Source organism: Lissotriton helveticus, chromosome 12 (genome assembly GCF_964261635.1).
Source record: "Lissotriton helveticus chromosome 12, aLisHel1.1, whole genome shotgun sequence".
Classification (NCBI taxonomy): Eukaryota; Metazoa; Chordata; class Amphibia; order Caudata; family Salamandridae; genus Lissotriton; species Lissotriton helveticus.
Window position 1 is genome coordinate 732,237,490 of NC_136073.1, and position 19,049 is coordinate 732,256,538.

The window sequence follows — 19,049 nt, forward strand, 5'->3', positions numbered from 1 at the left end:
ACTAGGACAGATGCACATCCCATTCCAAGAGCAGATGAGCTCATTGATAAATTGGCTTCTGCCAAGTTTCTGAGCACATTTGATTTGACAGCTGGTTACTGGCAGATCAGAGTAGCTGAAGAGTCAAAAGCCAAGACAGCATTCTCTACCCCTAGTGGACATTATCAGTTTGTGGTAATGCCCTTTGGTTTGAAGAATGCACCTGCCACCTTCCAAAGGTTGGTGAATCAAGTCCTTGCTGGGCTGGATGACTTTTGTGCAGCATATCTAGATGATATTTCTGTCTTTAGCTCCACCTGGGAGGATCACCTGATCCACCTGAAGAAGGTTCTGGAGGCCCTGCAAAAGGCAGGCCTGACTATCAAGGCTGCCAAGTGCCAGATAGGGCAGAGCAAGGTTGTGTAACTGGGCCACCTAGTAGGTGGGGGTCAGGTTCAGCCACTGGAGAGCAAGATCCAGACCATACAGGACTGGGCTCCTCCAACTACCCAGACACAAGTCAGAGCCTTCTTGGGCCTGACTGGGTATTACAGAAAGTTTGTGAAAAACTATGGGTCCATTGTGACACCATTAAATGACTTGACATACAAGAAGATGCCCAAAAAGGTTCAGTGGACAGTTAGCTGCCAAAAGGAATTTGATGACCTGAAGAAGGCCATGTGCTCTGCACCTATCCTGAAGAGTCCTGACTACTCCAAACAGTTCATTGTACAGACAGATGCTTCTGAGTTGGGGGTGGGAGCTGTGCTTTCACAACTTAATCAAGATGGTCAAGACCAGCCCATTGCTTTTATTAGCAGAAGGCTGACCCCCAGGGGGAAACGTTGGTCAGCTATTGAGAGGGAGGCCTTTGCTGTGGTTTGGGCCCTGAAGAAGTTGAGGCCATACTTGTTTGGAACTCACTTCCTATTTCAGATAGACCATAAGCCCCTCTTGTGGCTAAATCAGATGAAGGGTGAAAATCCCAAACTGCTCAGGTGGTCCATTTCCCTACAGGGGATGGACTTAACAGTGGAGCACCGCCCAGGGACTGACCATGGTAATGCAGATGGTCTCTCCAGGTACTACCACTTAGAACATGAAGACTTATCTGGTCATGGTTAAGTTTAATGTACCTGCGTTTGGGGGGGGGGGGTTGTGTAGGAGAGTAGGGTCTGCTATCCTATGGTCACCCCAAATTTTTGCTTGTTGCTTCACTGGTTTTCGACTTACTGAGGCTGTGGGCCTGCTAATCAGACCCCCAGCCTGCTGTTCTCTCTCTAAATTAGTAATACATGTGCTATAGGTACATACCACAATTGGAAATGGACACCTTGTCAGCCCCTGTACCATGCACTATAGGTGCTCAGGGCATAGGTGCCACCAAGGCCTACCAGGGGCTGCAGCATATCTTTTGCCACCCCTGGCTGGTTCTTAAATTGACACAACTGGCTGATCACTCAGCTGGGGCAAGATGGTGTAATCACCTCTTGCTTAGATAAAGTATACCTATATCTAAACCTATATCTGGACACATATAAACCTGTGAGTCACTCCTATGGAAGGCCTTATCAATCCTGGAGGCAGAGTGCGTGGTTTAATGTGAGATGGAGCTCTAGCATGAGCTGAGCCTGTCTGCAGCTGTCGGGAACAACTCCCTAAGCTGTTCCAGGATAATGCCATACCATATACTCTTAAGTGCATTATAATCCTCGCGGTTATATAGCAACTTTGGTTTGGCTTTAACAAAACATGTCGTGTAAGGTGTCATACGATTTGGAATACTATCCCCTCGCCAGTTCTGGCGACAGGGATAGCATTCCACCCCTCTAGAGGGAGAAGACATGTTACTTTACTGAAATGCGGTTGATTTTTAAAAGAGCCTCAGATCCACTAAATGGATGCTTCTGCCACAGACACGGGTCTGACCCCCTGTAGCTGACCGAAATTCAGCCAAGGGGGCCTGGACAAAGGGTTTCCTGTCGCAGGGAGGTGTCACACCACCCCAGACAGGAGATAGTGGATTGTAGCAGGGAGTTTTGAAAGAAACCAGACACTGCATGGGGAGCACAAGGCTGCCCCTTGCATAATCCGTCCAAACCGGTTCTGGGGCACACCAGCCCCCGTCCCAGCGCGGCCTGGATCAAAGGAAAGGGGTGTACCCACCCCCTTCCTGAGTCCCACCCATAGGAGGGGACCTACCAGGTAATCCAGCCCCCTAGATTGGTATAAGAATGGGAGCAGTGCCAATGCACTTCAGATTATCCTGATGAAACATAAGAAACGAAACTCTGGACCCTTCAACATCCTACTCAACGTAGAAGACTGAAGAATCTCCCTTGTGGTCAAGGAGTGACCACCCTGTGCAAACAGGCACCATCCAGCACCTCGACGTCTGCTTTGTTGCAGTTCCCGCCGGAACTCGAGCGACAGAGATCGACGAGATCAAGCTTGCCTGCCTTCTTACAGCCCGATCCACAGTCCCTGCAGAGCTGAGACCCGTGGAGGTGACCGGAAGCGTGGGGCACGCCATCTTGAAGAGACCATGAGACGCTGACCGTGCAGCCCACGAGTGACCCTCGAAGCTGTACACCGGGGTTTGAGAAGCCCCAACCCTGAGCCACTCTTGCACCGAAGTTCACCCCTCTACACTCGACGAGTGCTGCGTGGGGCCCTTCTGCTTCTTAGGAGAGAAGCTCCTCGACAACCACCTGATTGCGCCCGACATTGCCTGGTTCCGTCCTGGTTCCACCCTGGTCACTGCTGAGTGACCCAGACTCTGTCCCCTCTGCTTTCAGGTACTTTTCGATTCTGATCCACCCTTGGATCACACCGGACACTTCTCCTTCACATCGCCTGCAGCCTCTTCAGCTTCAAGCACCCAGAACCTGCACGACGAAACCCGACGCCACTTCGACCCTATGCACCCGCTTCCTGTGGGTGGGGTAACATTGCAACGCCGGTGTTCCCACACTGGTACACACCTCTAGGGTCTGTGTCTAAAGTTTTGTTCTTCTAGGTTCAGCGGAAGTGTCCTAAAACTCTATTTGTGTAACTTTTACGCACCATTGACTTGCATTGGTGCATGCGTGTGCTTTAAGCACTGCACCCGAATCCCGCAGGCTTTTCCCGACTTCAGCATTGCTTGTCCTGACTGCTCCCAGCGATTCCCTAGGCCCTAGGCCTAACCACTGTTCGATTGGTATCTCTTATACCACTTTCTTAGTATATGGTCTGAGTGGCCCCCCGCCCTCATCCATAATTGTGCAACTTTGTATGTTATACTGTGCTTTTGATTTAACGCTTGTGCCCCTTTGTTCATAAAGAGTACTGGGGATTATTTTAAGAATAAACACATATATTTTTATAATATATACTTGTGTGGTGTCCTTTCATTTGATATTACAGGACTGTGATTGGTGAAACAGCTCGCTTAACATGACCTCTTGAGTTAAGCCTTCAAGGCTGCTTAGTCTATTCTACCATTAAGATAGCTTGTCTACAAGGTTGACTTACAACCAGACACCATAAGGGATAGCTTGGACTGATACAAGGTGGTTCCAGAATTGGAAACATCATATATCAGGCCAACTTCTCACACTCCAACTCTAGAGTGCTTGAGGCAGCAAGCTGAGGCTCAGGCAGCTGGTGGCTCCTCTGGAGATCACCTTCTCTATTGCGAGAATAACCTCCTGTGTAGTGAGCCTAAGGTTCCGGGGCAACTCGTTTGTTGGTGGTCCCCCAAAACTACAGAGACTTCCTATTGGATGTTGGTCATGATATACCCCTGGCAGGATATCTGGGGCAGGACACGTCCATTGCCTGGCAATCAATCAATCAATCAGAACATTTGTATAGCGCACTACTCACCCGGAGGGTCTCAAGGCGCTGGGGGGGGGGGGTCCGCTACTGCTCGAACAGCCAGGTCTTGAGCTGCTTCCTGAAGGCGAGGTGGTCCTGGGTCAGGAGGAGGTGGGTCGGGAGGGAGTTCCAAGTCTTGTCGGCCAGGTAGGAGAAGGCCCTTCCTCCTGTGGTGGCTCTTCGGATGCGGGGGACGGCGGCGAGGGCGTGGCTGGTCGATCGAAGCTGGCGCGTGGGAGCGTAGAAGTTGAGGTGGCTGTTGAGGTATCCTGGTCCTTGGTTGTGTAGGGCTTTGTGTGCGTGGGTGAGGAGCCGGAAGGTGATTCTCTTGTTGACCGGGAGCCAGTGCAGGTCTCTCAGGTGTCCGGAGATGTGGCTGCGGCGGGGGATGTCCAGGATGAGTCGTGCTGAGGTGTTCTGGATCCGCTGGAGTCTCTTCTGGAGTTTGGCGGTGGTGCCGGCGTAGAGGGAGTTGCCGTAGTCCAGCCGGCTGGTGACGAGGGCCTGGGTGACCGTCTTCCTGGTTTCGGTGGGGATCCATCGGAAGATCTTGCGTAGCATTCGCAGGATGTTGAAGCACGACGAGGAGACGGCGTTGACTTGTCTGGTCATGGTGAGGGAGGAGTCCAGGATGAAGCCCAGGTTGCGTGCATGGTCAGTTGGTTTGGGTGCGCTGCCCAGGGCGGGGGGCCACCAGGAGTCGTCCCAGGCGGAGGGTGAGGATCCCAGGATGAGGACTTCCGTCTTGTCCGAGTTCAGTTTCAGGCGGCTGTTCAACATCCATTTGGCTACGTCTGTCATCCCTTCGTGCAGGTTGGCTCTGGCGGTGGCGGGGTCGTTGGTGAGGGAGAGGATCAGCTGGGTGTCGTCTGCGTAGGAGATGATGTTCAGGTTGTGCTGGCGTGCGATGGCTGCGAGGGGGCTCATGTAGACGTTGAAGAGAATTGGCATGAGCGAGGAGCCTTGAGGGACGCCGCAAATGACTTCGGTGGCTTCCGATCTGAACGGGGGGAGGCGGACTCTCTGTGTCCTTCCGGCGAGGAAGGAGGTGATCCACTCCAGTGCCTTCTCCTGGATTCCGACGTTGCTGAGGCGCTGTACTAGGGTGCGGTGGCAGACAGTGTCGAAGGCCGCGGAGAGGTCCAGGAGGATGAGGGCCGCTGTGTCTCCGTTGTCGAGCAGGGCTCGGATGTCATCTGTAGCTGCGATCAGGGCGGTCTCGGTGCTGTGGTTGGCCCGGAAGCCAGACTGCGAGAGGTCGAGGGAGCCGTTTGTCTCGAGGAAGGCGGCCAGTTGCTTGTTGACGGTCTTCTCGATGACTTTGGCTGGAAACGGGAGCAGCGAGATGGGGCGGTAGTTCTTGAGGTCGGTAGGGTCTGCTGATGGTTTCTTGAGTAGAGCGCTGAGTTCGGCGTGCTTCCAGCTCTCCGGGAAGGTGGCGCTGTCGAAGGAGGTGTTGATGATGTCCCGCAGGTGGAGTGCGATGACAGCGTCGGCCTTGTTGAAGACGTGGTGAGGGCAGGGGTCTGTTGGAGATCCGGAGTGGATGGAGTTCATCGTGCGGATGGTGTCTTCGGTGCTGATCGGGGTCCAGGCGCGGAGGGTGGCGGTGGGGGGCGGTGGTTCGGTCGTGGCGTGCGTTGGTTGAGTGCTGAAGCTGTTGTGTATGTCCGCGATCTTGTTGTGGAAGTAGGAGGCGAGGGAGTTGCAGAGGTCTTGCGAAGGGGTGATGTCGTTGTTTCCGGCGTTGGGGTTGGAGAGCTCTTTCACGATGTTGAAGAGTTCCTTGCAGTTGTGTGCGTTGTTGTCCAGTCGTTCCTTGAATGCGGTTTTCTTGGTGGCGCGGATCAGCTGGTGGTGTTTTCGGGTGGCGAGCTTGAGGGCAGTCATGTTGTCCGGTGTTGGGTCTCTGCGCCAGGTTTTCTCGAGTGCTCTGCAGTTCTTCTTGGAGCTCTTGAGTTCGTCGTTAAACCATGGGGCTTTCTTGCTGCCGGGTCTGCTCGGCTGGGTTTTCAGAGGGGCGAGGTCGTCTGCGCAGTCGCTGATCCATTTCGTGAGGTTGGTGGCCGCTTGGCTGGGGTTCGTTGTGCTGGTGGGAGGGTTCTTGCTCAGGGAAGTAGTGAGCTGGTCTGCAGTGATCTTGTTCCAGCTTCTGCGGGGAGCCTGTTGCTGGAGATGGTGGAGCGTGGTCCTTCTGTAGCTGAAGTGGACGCAGCTGTGGTCCGTCCATTGGAGTCCCGTGGCGTGGCTGAAGGCGATGTCCTTGCTGGAAGAGAAGATCGGGTCGAGTGTGTGTCCGGCGTAGTGGGTGGGGGTGGTCACCAGTTGCTTGAGTCCGAGGTTGGCGAGGTTGTCCAGCAGGGTGGTGGTGTTGTGGTCGTTGTTGTTCTCCAGGTGGAAGTTGAGGTCTCCGAGGAGGATGTAGTCGGTTGAGGGGAGGGCGAGCGGGCTGACGAAGTCGGCGATGTCCTCGCTGAATTGTGCGCGTTGTCCCGGGGGTCTGTAGATGAGGGTGCCTCTGAGGGTGGTCTTGGGGTTGACGTGGATCTGGAAGTGCAGGTGTTCGGCGGGTGCGAGGTTGTCGTCGGTGTTGGTCGTGATGCGGATGGAGTTCCTGTGGATGATGGCGATGCCTCCTCCTGTCTGGTTGACGCGGTCCCTCCGGATGATCTTGTAGCCGTCCGGGATGGCGATGGCGATGTCGGGCGCTGAGTCATAAACTTTTATTGGCCTTGGATGAAGACAGGCTCAGATGCATTCTGTAGGTCATGTCCAACCTGCCAAGACTGTGGGAAATCAGGGAAAAAGCTGCCTGCTCCCTTGAATCCCTTGCCTGTGTTCGGCACCCCCTGTGAGAAGATGGATATCAACATATTTGGACCCCTGAACTTCAAAGCTGCCTTAGGAAACAGATGTGTACTTGGTTTTTTTTTTTTAATCCTCATCTGCCCGACACACGTTCCTTAGGTGCAAGTAAGACAACCCAACCACTTCACTGCCATTAGGAGCAAGGCCCTGGGGATTGAGCCGCTACACAATCCAGGCAGAAGTTATTACGAGTAGATGGGAGATACAATACACCTATTAACGCTCCTCTAGGCAACTTCATGCCTGTAGGGCCAGTATATGAATAGCGAAGTTGGGGCAGACCAATATATATACTGAACCATGGAGTAGATGGGCATAATCATCGGATCTTTGGGGGGGGGGGGGGGGGGAACCCCAAGGAGACGAAGAAAGCGTTACTTCCAATCTTTCAAAAGTTTTCAAAATGTGAGGCTCTGGACAATGCAAGTTCTTTCCAAATCTGTCTTAGATGTCTCATAGAGTGAGGTTAGCCAAGCGGAGTGGTTGGGAGGGATGGTATCCACCCAGTGCATACATATCTGCCGTCTTGCCAATAAAATAGCATAAAATAGAAAGGACCGCGATGATGTTCTGATCAAACCCAAAAATAACAGACTGTAGTGTTAAAGAAATGTTGGTCTTGAGAATTAAATCTAGAGTGGTTTTGATCTCCTTCCAAAAACAGATATGTGGGGGCATTCCCAAAACACATGAGTATCTGAGGCTGCTGGTAGTTGGCATTTATTACAGCATTTCCCGTCCTGATATTTAGATAGGCGTAAAGGGGAGAGATACGCACGGTGTAAAGTAAACAGATGGTTTCGTCTAAGCCAAGCAGGTTTAGCTAATTTGTACAGAAGAGAAAAAGATTTAATCCACAAGTCCTCATCTGCTGACACGATTTCACTCCCCCATAGCTCCATTGGCAGCTTGAAATCCCCATCTATCTCTTCCAATATGGACCAATACCAAAAGGCCACCTCCTTACCTCCTGCCTGTTTTTCTACAAGATGTTGTTCTAGGGGGCTAAATCTCCCGATGTTAGGAATTTTCCTAATTAATTCTCTGGCCCAACTACTAATTAGTATATACTTAAATCTTGACATAGTCGGCCCTACTTTCTCCCTAAGCTCCTCCCACTCTATCAAGATACCTCCAGATATCAATTCACCCCATTTTGAGAATCCAGCTGTAATTAGAGGAGTAGCCAGGGTGTCTTGTAAACATAATGGGAGCCCAGGAGAGTCCCATATATGAGCATAATTAGAAAAGTATGCAAGCCCCACTCTACGTTTAATTTGCACCCACAACTTCAATAATGTTGAAAGAATCTTGAGCCTCACCTTTTTGAAGAACTTTCGGTCTCCAAACTTAAATAGAAACCCATCTAGCGGGAGGTTTGCCCCTACCAGCATTGCTTTAAACAGTCTCCCATTTGAAGAAAGATCTGGTGCCTTCAAGAGCATTCTTGAGTGAGAGAGCTGGAATGCCCAAGAATAGTACTGCAAATCTGGGAGGGCCAGCCCACCTTTTTCCCTCCTCCTCCTTAATTTTTTCAAGCCAACCTAGTAGCTTTATTGCCCCAAATAAAAGAATTGATTTCTTGCTGGCACTTAAGAAGTTGCTTGGAATCAAAAGCCAAGGGGATAGAATTGAAAATAAAAGTCAATTTTGGAAGGATAGACATTTTTACAATATTGACTTTCCCGAAGATTGATAGTTGAAGGCCCGCCCAGGATTTCAATAGGGCCCTACATTCTCGGAAGATCAAATCTAAATTCACTTTTGCTAGGGTGTCAATGTCTTGCGTGACTTTAACTCCGAGGTAACGGATTGAGGATGCCACCCCAAAGCCCGGATTGGCAATATTCCACGTCATAAGCTCAGTCTTCTCAGCGTTAATATCGTAGCCCGATATACTTCCAAATTCTTTGGCCTTCTCAACCACAATGGGGAAGGCATTTGCTGGATCACTGGTGTAAATTACTATATCGTCGGCATAAAGCCCTACCTTTCTTTCCCAACCACCGAATTCAAAAGAGGAAATTCTTGGATCATCCCTAAAAGATTGTGCAAGTGGTTCAATATACATATTAAAAAGTAAAGGAGACAGTGGACACCCCTGTCTTGTTCCCCTGCTGATCTGAAAGGGCCGAGTACATGAACCGTTAATCAAAATGCTTGCACTGGGGTTGGCGTATAACAGACCAGTAAAGTGGTACAATATGTACCCAGGGCATGTAAATTAAACACTACTAGTGTGCCTGCAGCACATATTGTGCCACCCACTTAAGTAGAATTAAAAAAATATCGGAGGCCTAAACCACCCTTTTAAATACAGATAAGTCACCACTAAGGTAGGCCCTAAAAAAACCATGGGGCATGGTGCAATGTATTTAAAAAGTTGGACATGTATGTTTAAGTTTTACAAGTCCTGGTAGTAAAACAAATTCCTAAACTTGTTTTTCACTACTGTGAGAGGCCTACCTCTCCCATAAGAGAGCATTGGGTTACCTTATTACATTTAATAAGTGATAACAATCAATTGTTTAGGAACAGGTAGAAATGTAATGTTTGGTGTCTAAAGAATTGTAATGTCAAATCCATTGTAATAGTAATCTCAGATTTTAAGTCACAATTCTGAAAATTACACTTTTAGAAAGTTGGTATAATCTGGTCCTAACCATTTGGTGCTTGCAGTCTGTGTCTTGGGTCAAATGACTGTTATTTGCATGGCAGTTAGCCTTTGTGTATTCCTCCAGGCAGTGAAACAAAGGGGACTAGTTGTTGGCAAAATGAGCCATTCTTCCAGGATGTGTGGGGAGGAGCTATTCCCTGTCCCACATACTTTTTAAAGTAGCTGCCTTAGCACACTCACAAAGAACTTCACACTAGCCTTTTTGTCACCCCAGACCCATTGGAACCTGGTCAAGGAGGAAGAAAATGTTAGAGCCATTTATGAGGGTGAGGGGACTCCAGATGTTTCTTCCTCATTAAAGCTGGTGCCCGGAAAAAAAATAGGACTTTAATAGTGTTTAAGTGCTGCATAAATACTATACACATTACTTCCAAGTTAAGTCTGACTGCTTTTGTGTCAATCTACAAGAGGGCTAAGCACAGGTTAGTTTAGTGACTTTTTGTGGTTTACTCTGACACGGATTGTAGTGGCTTGAAAAGTGTTCAAAGTCCCTCAACCAAAAATCTAATTTCTAACTCTCATTCTATCATGCTCTAACTCTGTCTCTTATGCTCACTCTTTATTATTCTCCCTCACTATCATCCCATCTCTCTTAATCTCTCAGCGACGAACACTCGTTCGTTTAATCTTTCTCACTCATCCTCTCTCTTGCTCTCTATCCCTCTCTCCTGTCTCTCCCAGTGCCTCACCTGCACTCTCACTTTCTCAGTCTCTTTCTTGCTTTCTCTCTGTGACTCTGTGTTTCGTCGAGTAAAATTTACTTGAACACTTTTCAGAAGAAGAAGAGACACAGTGCCCAACATTCTGTGGCAAAGGTTTAGTTGAAGGGATATGGTCCTTTTAGGTGCAAAAGTTAGGCAAACATTATCTCCCACATTTAAGATTTCATTTCGAGGCTGGCAAATGGTTAAAAAATTGGGTCTGAAAAGAGTCAGTCATATTATCAGACCTCTACCGCTGTGGCATAACATTTTTGCTAAATATGCAACCCCACCACTGCAGGAAAGCGTACAGCAAAAAATGCCCTGATCAGTGGGCTTCCATGTCATAAAAGCAGGATTGCAGTTAGCTTTGTTTCACAGAAACACATCCCAGAAGTAAATGTTTGCTTCTGAAAAATAAAAGAAGAAATGTCCTTGACGTCCTGGGAGTTTATACACAGTGCATCGTCTTGCAAACTCTGTGGTGTATACGGTAGCTGCAAATATGAAATATATGTGCCGGAAGACTTGCCCTAAATAGGGCAGGGCTTTTGACACCATTTACCGGTGGCACTGTGATGGATGGGTGACACTCTAAAGGTTTAGAATGCTGGAGCTAGCTAAGGCTTCCCTCTCAGAAAGAATAGGGTTCCTCCACCTCTTAATGAGGCGTGGGAACCATGGGATTGGTGCACAAGATGTCCACCAATTTTTGGAAAATACCCACAACTGTCAATCCGTAAATGATCCATTTATTTTTTTCAGCAATACACATTTACCTTGAGGTTCCATTCTTTGTAGCACTGGAGCTGCACCCATCACTGCTAATCCTGCCACAGTTTTTGCACTTCCTTCTGCCACACCACCAAGGAAATTCAGGACTGGGTGGATTTTCTTCACATCAGTGTAGGCGTAGAAGAGAATCTGATAAGCTGACTGGAAGAGTGGGATGCTAGCCACACGATGAAGGGCATTTTCCTAGAGGGAGAAATATGTTATTGTTATTGTTATTGTTAATTCCGGCTTCTATAGCGCCAACTCACCGGCAGGTCTCAAGGCGCTTATGACCGAAAAAGGTAACAGTTACATGATTGTCAGAGACAAAAAGAGCAACATCATGTTTAGACCGAGCACAACATATCCCTGAACAAAAAGGTTTTTAAAGTTTTTCTGAAACGGAGGAGATTACCCTCTTTACGGAGGGATTCAGGTAGTTTATTCCAGATTTTTGGAATCAGAGCAGAGAAAGATCTCCCGCCTTTTGTGGCCAGCTTAAACCGGGGGCATACCAGCAGCTGGGCATCTGAGGACCTTAATCTCCGTTCCGGATTATATAGCTCCAACCGTTCCTTTATGTACACAGGTGCTTGCCCATAGATTGCTTTATGGGCAATACACAGGCTTTTAAAGACAGACCTTTGTCCAATGGGCAGCCAATGGAGGCTCTGCAGCAGTGGAGAGGCATGGGATCGTCTTGGGAGTTTAAAAATAAGGCGTGCAGCATCGTTTAAAACCACCTGCAATCTACTGATCAGGATTTTTGGAAGGCCCAGATAAAGGGCATTGCCGTAGTCCAGCCTTGAAATTATTGTGGCAGAGACTACGGTACGGAGCATAGACTGGGATAAAAGGGGGACTAACTTACGCAATTGTCTAATTAGACCATTGCAAGTACCCACTACAGTAGAAATCTGACTGCACATTGAAAGTTCGCTGTCAATGTTTATACCCAGACTTTTCACCTTATCCGCTGGTGTTGGGGTTGGGCCTAATTCCTGGGGCCAATACAGGTCACTCCATGGAGAGCAAGTGGATGATATAACTAGAACCTCTGTTTTTTCAGGATTGATCTTCAAAAGGTTCCTGGTCATCCAACTCACAGTAAATCTTAGAACATCTTGCGCATAGTTCTGTGCTGGCACTGTGTTCTCTATGCTCAATAAGAGTTGGGTGTCGTCAGCGTAGTTAAATACGCGACATCCCATCTTTGCCAGGGAGCTTATCAATGGCTGCAGGTATAGGTTAAAGAGAAGTGGGGACAAAGCGGAACCTTGAGGGACCCCGCACTTCAAGTTCCCCACCTCCGATACCTTATCCCCCAACTGAATCCTCTGCGTTCTCCCTACTAGAAAGGATTCCAACCATCTATAGGCCGTGTCTCGAATCCCGCAGTTCACCAGTCTATCCAGGAGCAGGGTATGGCTGACAGTATCGAACGCCGCCGATAGATCTAAAAGTATCAGGGCGCTCGGTTTCTTACTGTCAGCCATCCCTCTAAGTTCGTCCAGCACCGAGAGCATTACCAACTCGGTGCTGTGATGTGCACGAAAACCCGCCTGTAAATCATGGAGAGAGTGGTGTAACTCCAGAAACGAGGCTAGGGCCTTCAATACATGTTGCTCAAGGATTTTTGACAGAAACGGGAGTTGGGAAATTGGCCTATAGTTTTTCAGAATCTTAGGGTTTGCTCCCGGTTTCTTCATTAGCGGCTTCACTCGAGCTTCTTTGAAGCTCGCTGGTATCCGACCTGTAACTAATGAATTATTCAGGAGAGAAAGGATAGGGTCTTCTAAAGTATGTCGTGCTAAACGAAATACATTAGGTGGGCAAGGGTCCGCCGGGGAGCCGGATTTGACTTTACTCATAAGTGACTCAAGGGTCATTGCATCCATCAGAGGAAAGTTTGAAATACCAGTTTCTACCGGCGTCTGGGCGACCTGCGACTTGATGACTTCAGTCGTCTGACCATTCCCGATGTCCTGTAGAATGGTCTCTACTTTCTCTAAAAAATAGCTTTGGAAGGTGTCGCAACTAAAAGCTATTTCCGTATTTTCAGGTTTTTTGCTTAATTCCGTTAGAATTTTGAATGTTTCCTTCTGGACATTTCCAGCTTGCTTTATACGATTTTCATAATATTTAGCTTTAGTGTCCAGAATGAACTTCTTGTAGATATTGAGCAAAGTTTTATATTGCTCTCGACTTTCCTCATCTTTTTTTCTACGCCAATTTCGTTCTGAATTTCGGAGCTTCTTTTTGTGCTCCCTTAGGTCAGATGTAAACCATGGAGCCCCCTTTCCAGCTCCTTTTACCCTTTGCTGCTTTTCTGGTGCAATCTGGTCAATTGCTCTGATCAGATTGTCAATAATGTACCTATACTCCTGATCTAGGTCAGTATTGGGATATATGTAGTCATTTCAGTTACATAGCACTAAAGATCTATAACCCTGTCTAAATAAAGATATCTTTCTCTCAGCTAGTGTAGTGAGTTTCCTGGAAGTGCTTATAAAAATATGGTGTAAATGTAGAAACTGTGATTGAGAGCAACAGCACTGAAAGCTTCCTCACATTGTCCTTCGACTAAACCGGCATTACATATGGTGACTATATCCCTCAAAATAATTTTTCACACTGTTTCCTGTCTTGGAATATTGTTTAATATCCTATTGCAATGTGGGCTTTATCATCTTGGCTTGCTTCCAATAAACTAATTAGACTAACACACCTGAAATTAATTATTTATAGGTGGAAAGTTAGTGGTCGTAATGACTTATGTTAAACTAGTCCTTATAGCCTTAGATGGCCTGGTCTTCAATGAAACTCCATGCTCAATTAGCCCCTGGCCTCCCAGTTCTAAATTCCAATATGGGTGTCAAGTAAAGCCAGTCTCTTTTTTCATTTTCAATAAAGTGATAAACAACTTAGGTGGAAGTAACCTGAGACCCTTTGGCTAGCAAATACATTGATAAACTGGAAAAGACAGTAATATCTTCTCACTTAGACCATATTCAAATTAGCAGAGCTACAGGTAAAACAGTCTCTTACCTTGCACCTAACTCCTGACACCAAATTCCCTTAGCATCTGCTTTCACATGTTTGTATTGAAAATGGATTGAAGTGACATGTTACATACACCAAAAAGTACATTGCAAATAAGAACATTAATCTGCAAATTATTTTCTTGGTTATAACACTTTTAACACTTATCTTCCTGATAAATGATAGTACATGTGAAAGGGGTCACCAGCAACTGAGATACTTCTCAAATTATTGAATAACATGCACCTTTCATTCCTATTTATTGTATTAGCAAGGAAAAATAAAGTGCAGTGATACTGACCGAACAAATGATCAATCATTTCCTGTTGAAGGGATTAAGAAAATTCTGATCGGAACATATCAACAAAAGACTTCAACTCAATCTGTCCCCACTCAGGACTGCAGTGGTTGCAATAAATGTATGATGTTCTTAACAGAGAAATACATATTTCAGCCTGACTAATGTGGGTAAGGATTGATATTATGAATATATTCACCTTTGGTTTCATATACCTGCAACACTACTAGTTGTTTTCCATGCACCAGGAGGAAGTATGTTTTTCACTGTGTTTGTGGGGTGCACTGCTGATAGGTGTACTCCATTCAGGTGCATTTTTGACATTCCATTGAATTTGGTTGACTGCATATATGTTCTTACTGGTACGGTAATTTTCCTACATATACTAGAGAGATGGGTTTCCTTTACTCTTTGGTGCCCACTGTTTGTACCATCATATTTTGTTTCCTTTTACACTACTGCACAGTTGCACTTTATAGCAGAATGATTGATATAGGTCCTGATGAATCCCCCCTGTACCCCGTTGATGAGTTATTTAGGGCAGAAACATGCTGACCCAGAAGACATAACCAGAGACATCTACATTTTCCCTGCCCCACTCTAATTGTTTTCAATCCTGTCAATGAGGGAAACTGAGACAAAAAAACAAAAAAGGTTAGGTTAGATGGGACTACTGAGGAAGGCCAAAGTAAGGGTCAAAGAAAGGAGGGACCTAAGGCTATGGTGGTGCAAAATGGGAGTCATAACAGCAAGAGCAAGGCCAGGGGAAAGGACAGTTGCAAGGTTAAAAGAAAGTCAGAATATTGCTATGATGGAGCCAGACACTGAGATAGTAGAACACTTTTTTTCCCTCTCCGATGTGTCTACTAATGAATCTGATGCCTCAGAGGATGACTTTTTGAGCAGTTCCACAACAGACGTAAGCGATTTTGCCCCTGGGTCAGGAGAAGGGGGAGGAAATATCCAGCCTATTGTGCAGATTTCCACCAAAGTTATCCCATAAATGGGGATCAAGGACCAAGCGAAAGTGGGACTATTCAGTCGCTCAACATACCCATAAGAATACATCTGGACCTACTGTGGGGTCTTCATCTACTGAGGAGTTAATAGCAGGTGGAGACCCCCCATACTTTAAAGGCTGTCTATGAGGGCATTATGGCACATCAGGAGAAGACTCAGGCTGATAAATGGAGGGCTTGGGCAGTTACTAAGAAAATGCATGGGTCAATTTGGAAAACTTCCAAAACTTGTTTGGAGATATTGGAAATAATTTCTGTGGTGGAGGGTCATACAACACCATTAGAGACGAACAGTGCCTCTGTGAGGGAACAGGCTATGTCATATAATGCTCAACTTGTAGACATGCAATGGAAGTTGGAGGACTTTCAGAACAGCCAATGGAAGAATAATCTAATGGTCCTCAGGATCGAGGAAGGTGTGGTAGCGATGACGCAATACGTTTTGTGATTAACCTATTTGCCTTCTGAGAGTTAACAGAATGGAACTTGGAGTATGAGATCCAACGGGAACATACGTTTCTCCTTACATCAAACCAAGGGAAAAGGACGGGAAAGCTTGGCCAAAAATGAGGCAAAAAGAGGTAGGAAGACATTTTTGCGAGTCATTTGGTTTCGAAGGAAAGCAGGTTTTATGAAGTACACTTTGCTATCTGGACATGTGGGTCAAGTCAACTTGAACTACGGGGAAGATCTTGGGTAAGCTGCTTCCATTTTTTCTGTTTGTTCGATTAAGCGAAGCATATGTATAAGTTGCGCTTTGGGCCAATTGATATCCAGGGCTTAAATGATAAAGCCTTTGTCACTGTAGGGTAAGAAAAATGTGGCAGATAATCTCTGTCTGTCAGAACACATTCCTGTGACAAAGATATCTGCTGGAAACCCTTGGGCACTGATTAATGACTGTCAGAGAAGTGACTATCTCAACTGAAGAGAATGTATGTGTTATTAATAGGAGCACCTCCAAAAAATTTGGAAGCTATGCAATGGCTGAGAGCCAGATACTTGGACACAAATTCTCTATCTGGTCTATTTACTGGTCTAATCTCAATGAAGCAGCTATCACAGATTTTTATGCGGGTGGAACTAGCCACTTGGCCAGGGTTCATAATTGTCGGTGGGAATCTAAACTGACATATGGATTGGGTATGGGCACCAACACAGGCATCATATGTTGGACATATACTGAAGGACTATAGGGCAATAAAGCAACTCATAAAACTGCATGGACCTACTGATGCCTGGTCCAGTTTGAACAGGCAGGATCCTGGTAATTCTTATTTTTCTTGTCCCCATAGGAAGTATGTCCACTGAGATTACTTTTTGGTCTCATCAAGTCTTCTGAGAGATGCGTGGATAGAGAAATACCCTAGGGATTGCTACAATCATAATCCATTAGTATTCGAGGTGTGTTTCCCTTCTATAGTGAGGCAACGTAATCCCTGTACATTTGATAGGGTGTTATTACTAAATTCTGATTATATCAGTCATATGAAGGCATGGGTTGCAGATTTTGTTTACAGAAATAAGGGTAGTGCATCACCTGGGATTGTATGAGATGCTACAAAAGCTGACATTAGAGGGGAAACTTCTAGTTTTAGTTTCCGCATTCAAAAAACCAAGGCCAGTAGAATCCAGGCGTATTACAATAAATTGGCCTACCTGGAACCGAATCATGTCAGGATAATAATGGGAGGACAAGAAGATCAAGAAATCCTTCATAAGATTGCAGTCACTAAAGGCAAGATTAACAGTTTTGCTGTGAGCAGAATGGCCGGAAGCACCAATTATACAAAGCAGAAAGTTATGACTACAGCAATAGCGTTTTGGTCTTATGAACATGGCAGAAAGAGGTTCCGAATGATATCAATGCTCTTAAGGACTTGCAAGTGCAGAAGGTAAACTCCCCAGAGTCAATTATCCAGTTCTTTGAGTAATTCTACCAGACAGATCTGGCACCTACTTTAGACATGATTAGACAGTATTTGGAATAGACCAGTAGTGAAATCTTAGAGGAGGCTGGATCTGCAGAGTTTGATTGCCGTCTTGCACTAAAGAAATTGAAAAAAACGCTGGATTCTTTGGCTCAAGGGAAGGCTGCTCGTCAGATCTGATCCCCTTAGAATTTTGCAGTAGATTATTTGCTGTACTTTCAGGGGATCTTGCTATGTCCTCTAAGAATGCTCAAGTAGGGCTCTCTTTTCCTGCTTCCTGGGCAACTACCAAAACAGGGGTCTTTTGAAACTTCCATTAAATACTGCCTCCTATAGACCAATCTCGCTAATCAATAGTGATGTTAAAATCTATTCAAAGATCATGGTGACACGTTCGTGTAGGGTCATGGATAAATTAATCTCCTCATGGCAGCGGGGCTTTGTCCCAGGTCAGAGCACTACGGATTATATAAGGCAGGTAATCCAGCTATTTGATATAGCCCAGTTAAGGAAAACTCTTCCGGAAATGATCCTAATCGACGCTGAAAAGGCATTTGCTCTGGTTACTTGGGTACACATTTGGGAGGTTCTTAATAGGTTGGGTTTGTGGCCAGGTGGTAAGATCGCTATACAAACATTATATACTAATCCCACGGCTAACCTCCAACAGATGGAAATTAAGTCTGCTAATATCCTGATTACCAGAGGCCCAAAGGCTGGGGTGTCCCTGCTCTACCCCTTTGTTTGAATTATATATTGACTCATTCTAAGAAGCCTAGGGAATAATAAGGTGATCGGTCTGCTGGAGACCAGTGGCTTCATCACAAAGATATTGGCCCACAATGATGATGTTGCTTTGGTTGCCACAGCTCCTGAACAATCTATCTGCAAAGTAGTGCTGGAGGTGGTCAGCTTTGGTAAAGTTTCAGGATAATCCCTGAACAAGGTTGAGACCCAAATTGCATATAATAAGGACGCTTCTCTTCAGGAGAAAGACTGTTCGAGCTATTTACTTGGAGGTCAATATCACGGCTAAGGTAAAAGATATAATTCCATTCAAATTTGACCCTTTACTCACTAACATTAAGAAAGATTTGATGTGGATACATAATCTCCATTTAATATTGTTTCTTAGGGTGAAGAAGAAAAAGTGTTTTTCATCATTTTTTTGATTTTTGTATAAAGTGTATATGTCGTTCATCGTTTGTATTAATTGTATATAGGTGTGTACATAGGTATGTATAATTGTGTATAGTGCATAAAATTGCCTTTAAATGTTGTTTCTGTTTTTTGATAAAAAAAAGAAATGAGATGAGAATATTTCTGTTTGATTACAATAAATAAAATGTGTGATCATGTCCCCTCGTGTTAGTGATGATGTTGATAATGTGTGACTGATTTAGCAGTGGACTTATGCCACAAAAACAATAGGATAATTTATAGTCACCTATTAGAAGATAGTATTATATATTTGTTCCTCCTTTCTCCACTTTTTTCTGTTTTCTGTATTTGTAGTTACCCAGGTAAAGGAGGGTAATTTGGGTAAACCCCCTTTGCTTTTTGGCTTACATAATTGTTTTACACTTTTTAAGTGTGAGGGTTGTATGGAATGATCATAGTATTGAGATTGTTTATATGATACAGAAGTCAGTGAAATTGTCCATCACCGATCCTCATGGCTAAATTCACCTGAACATATGCTATGGAACTCCTGAGACTTTTCATCTATCCTTCTACTACATGTCTGGACTGTTCTACTATGTACTTTTTACCTTATCTTACTTTGCTCTCCATTGATAACCCTCAGCTCCTCTGTGCACAAAATCATTTGTTAATCACTCGCTTGTTTTTTTCTTATCCCAGCTATGTGTAAAGCGCTCTGATATCTGCAAGGATCTT

General features: G+C 45.8%; 1 protein-coding gene across 1 annotated transcript in view; it reads right to left on the reverse strand.

The window, feature by feature from the left end:
- The window catches only part of LOC144798650 (uncharacterized), a 586,698-nt gene that overhangs the window by 535,526 nt on the left and 32,123 nt on the right, over nucleotides 1-19,049 (reverse strand). Inside the window, exon 3 of the mRNA XM_078669633.1 lies at nucleotides 10,866-11,064. Coding sequence (XP_078525759.1) covers nucleotides 10,866-11,064 — 199 coding nt within the window. The remainder of the gene's footprint in view (nucleotides 1-10,865; nucleotides 11,065-19,049) is intronic.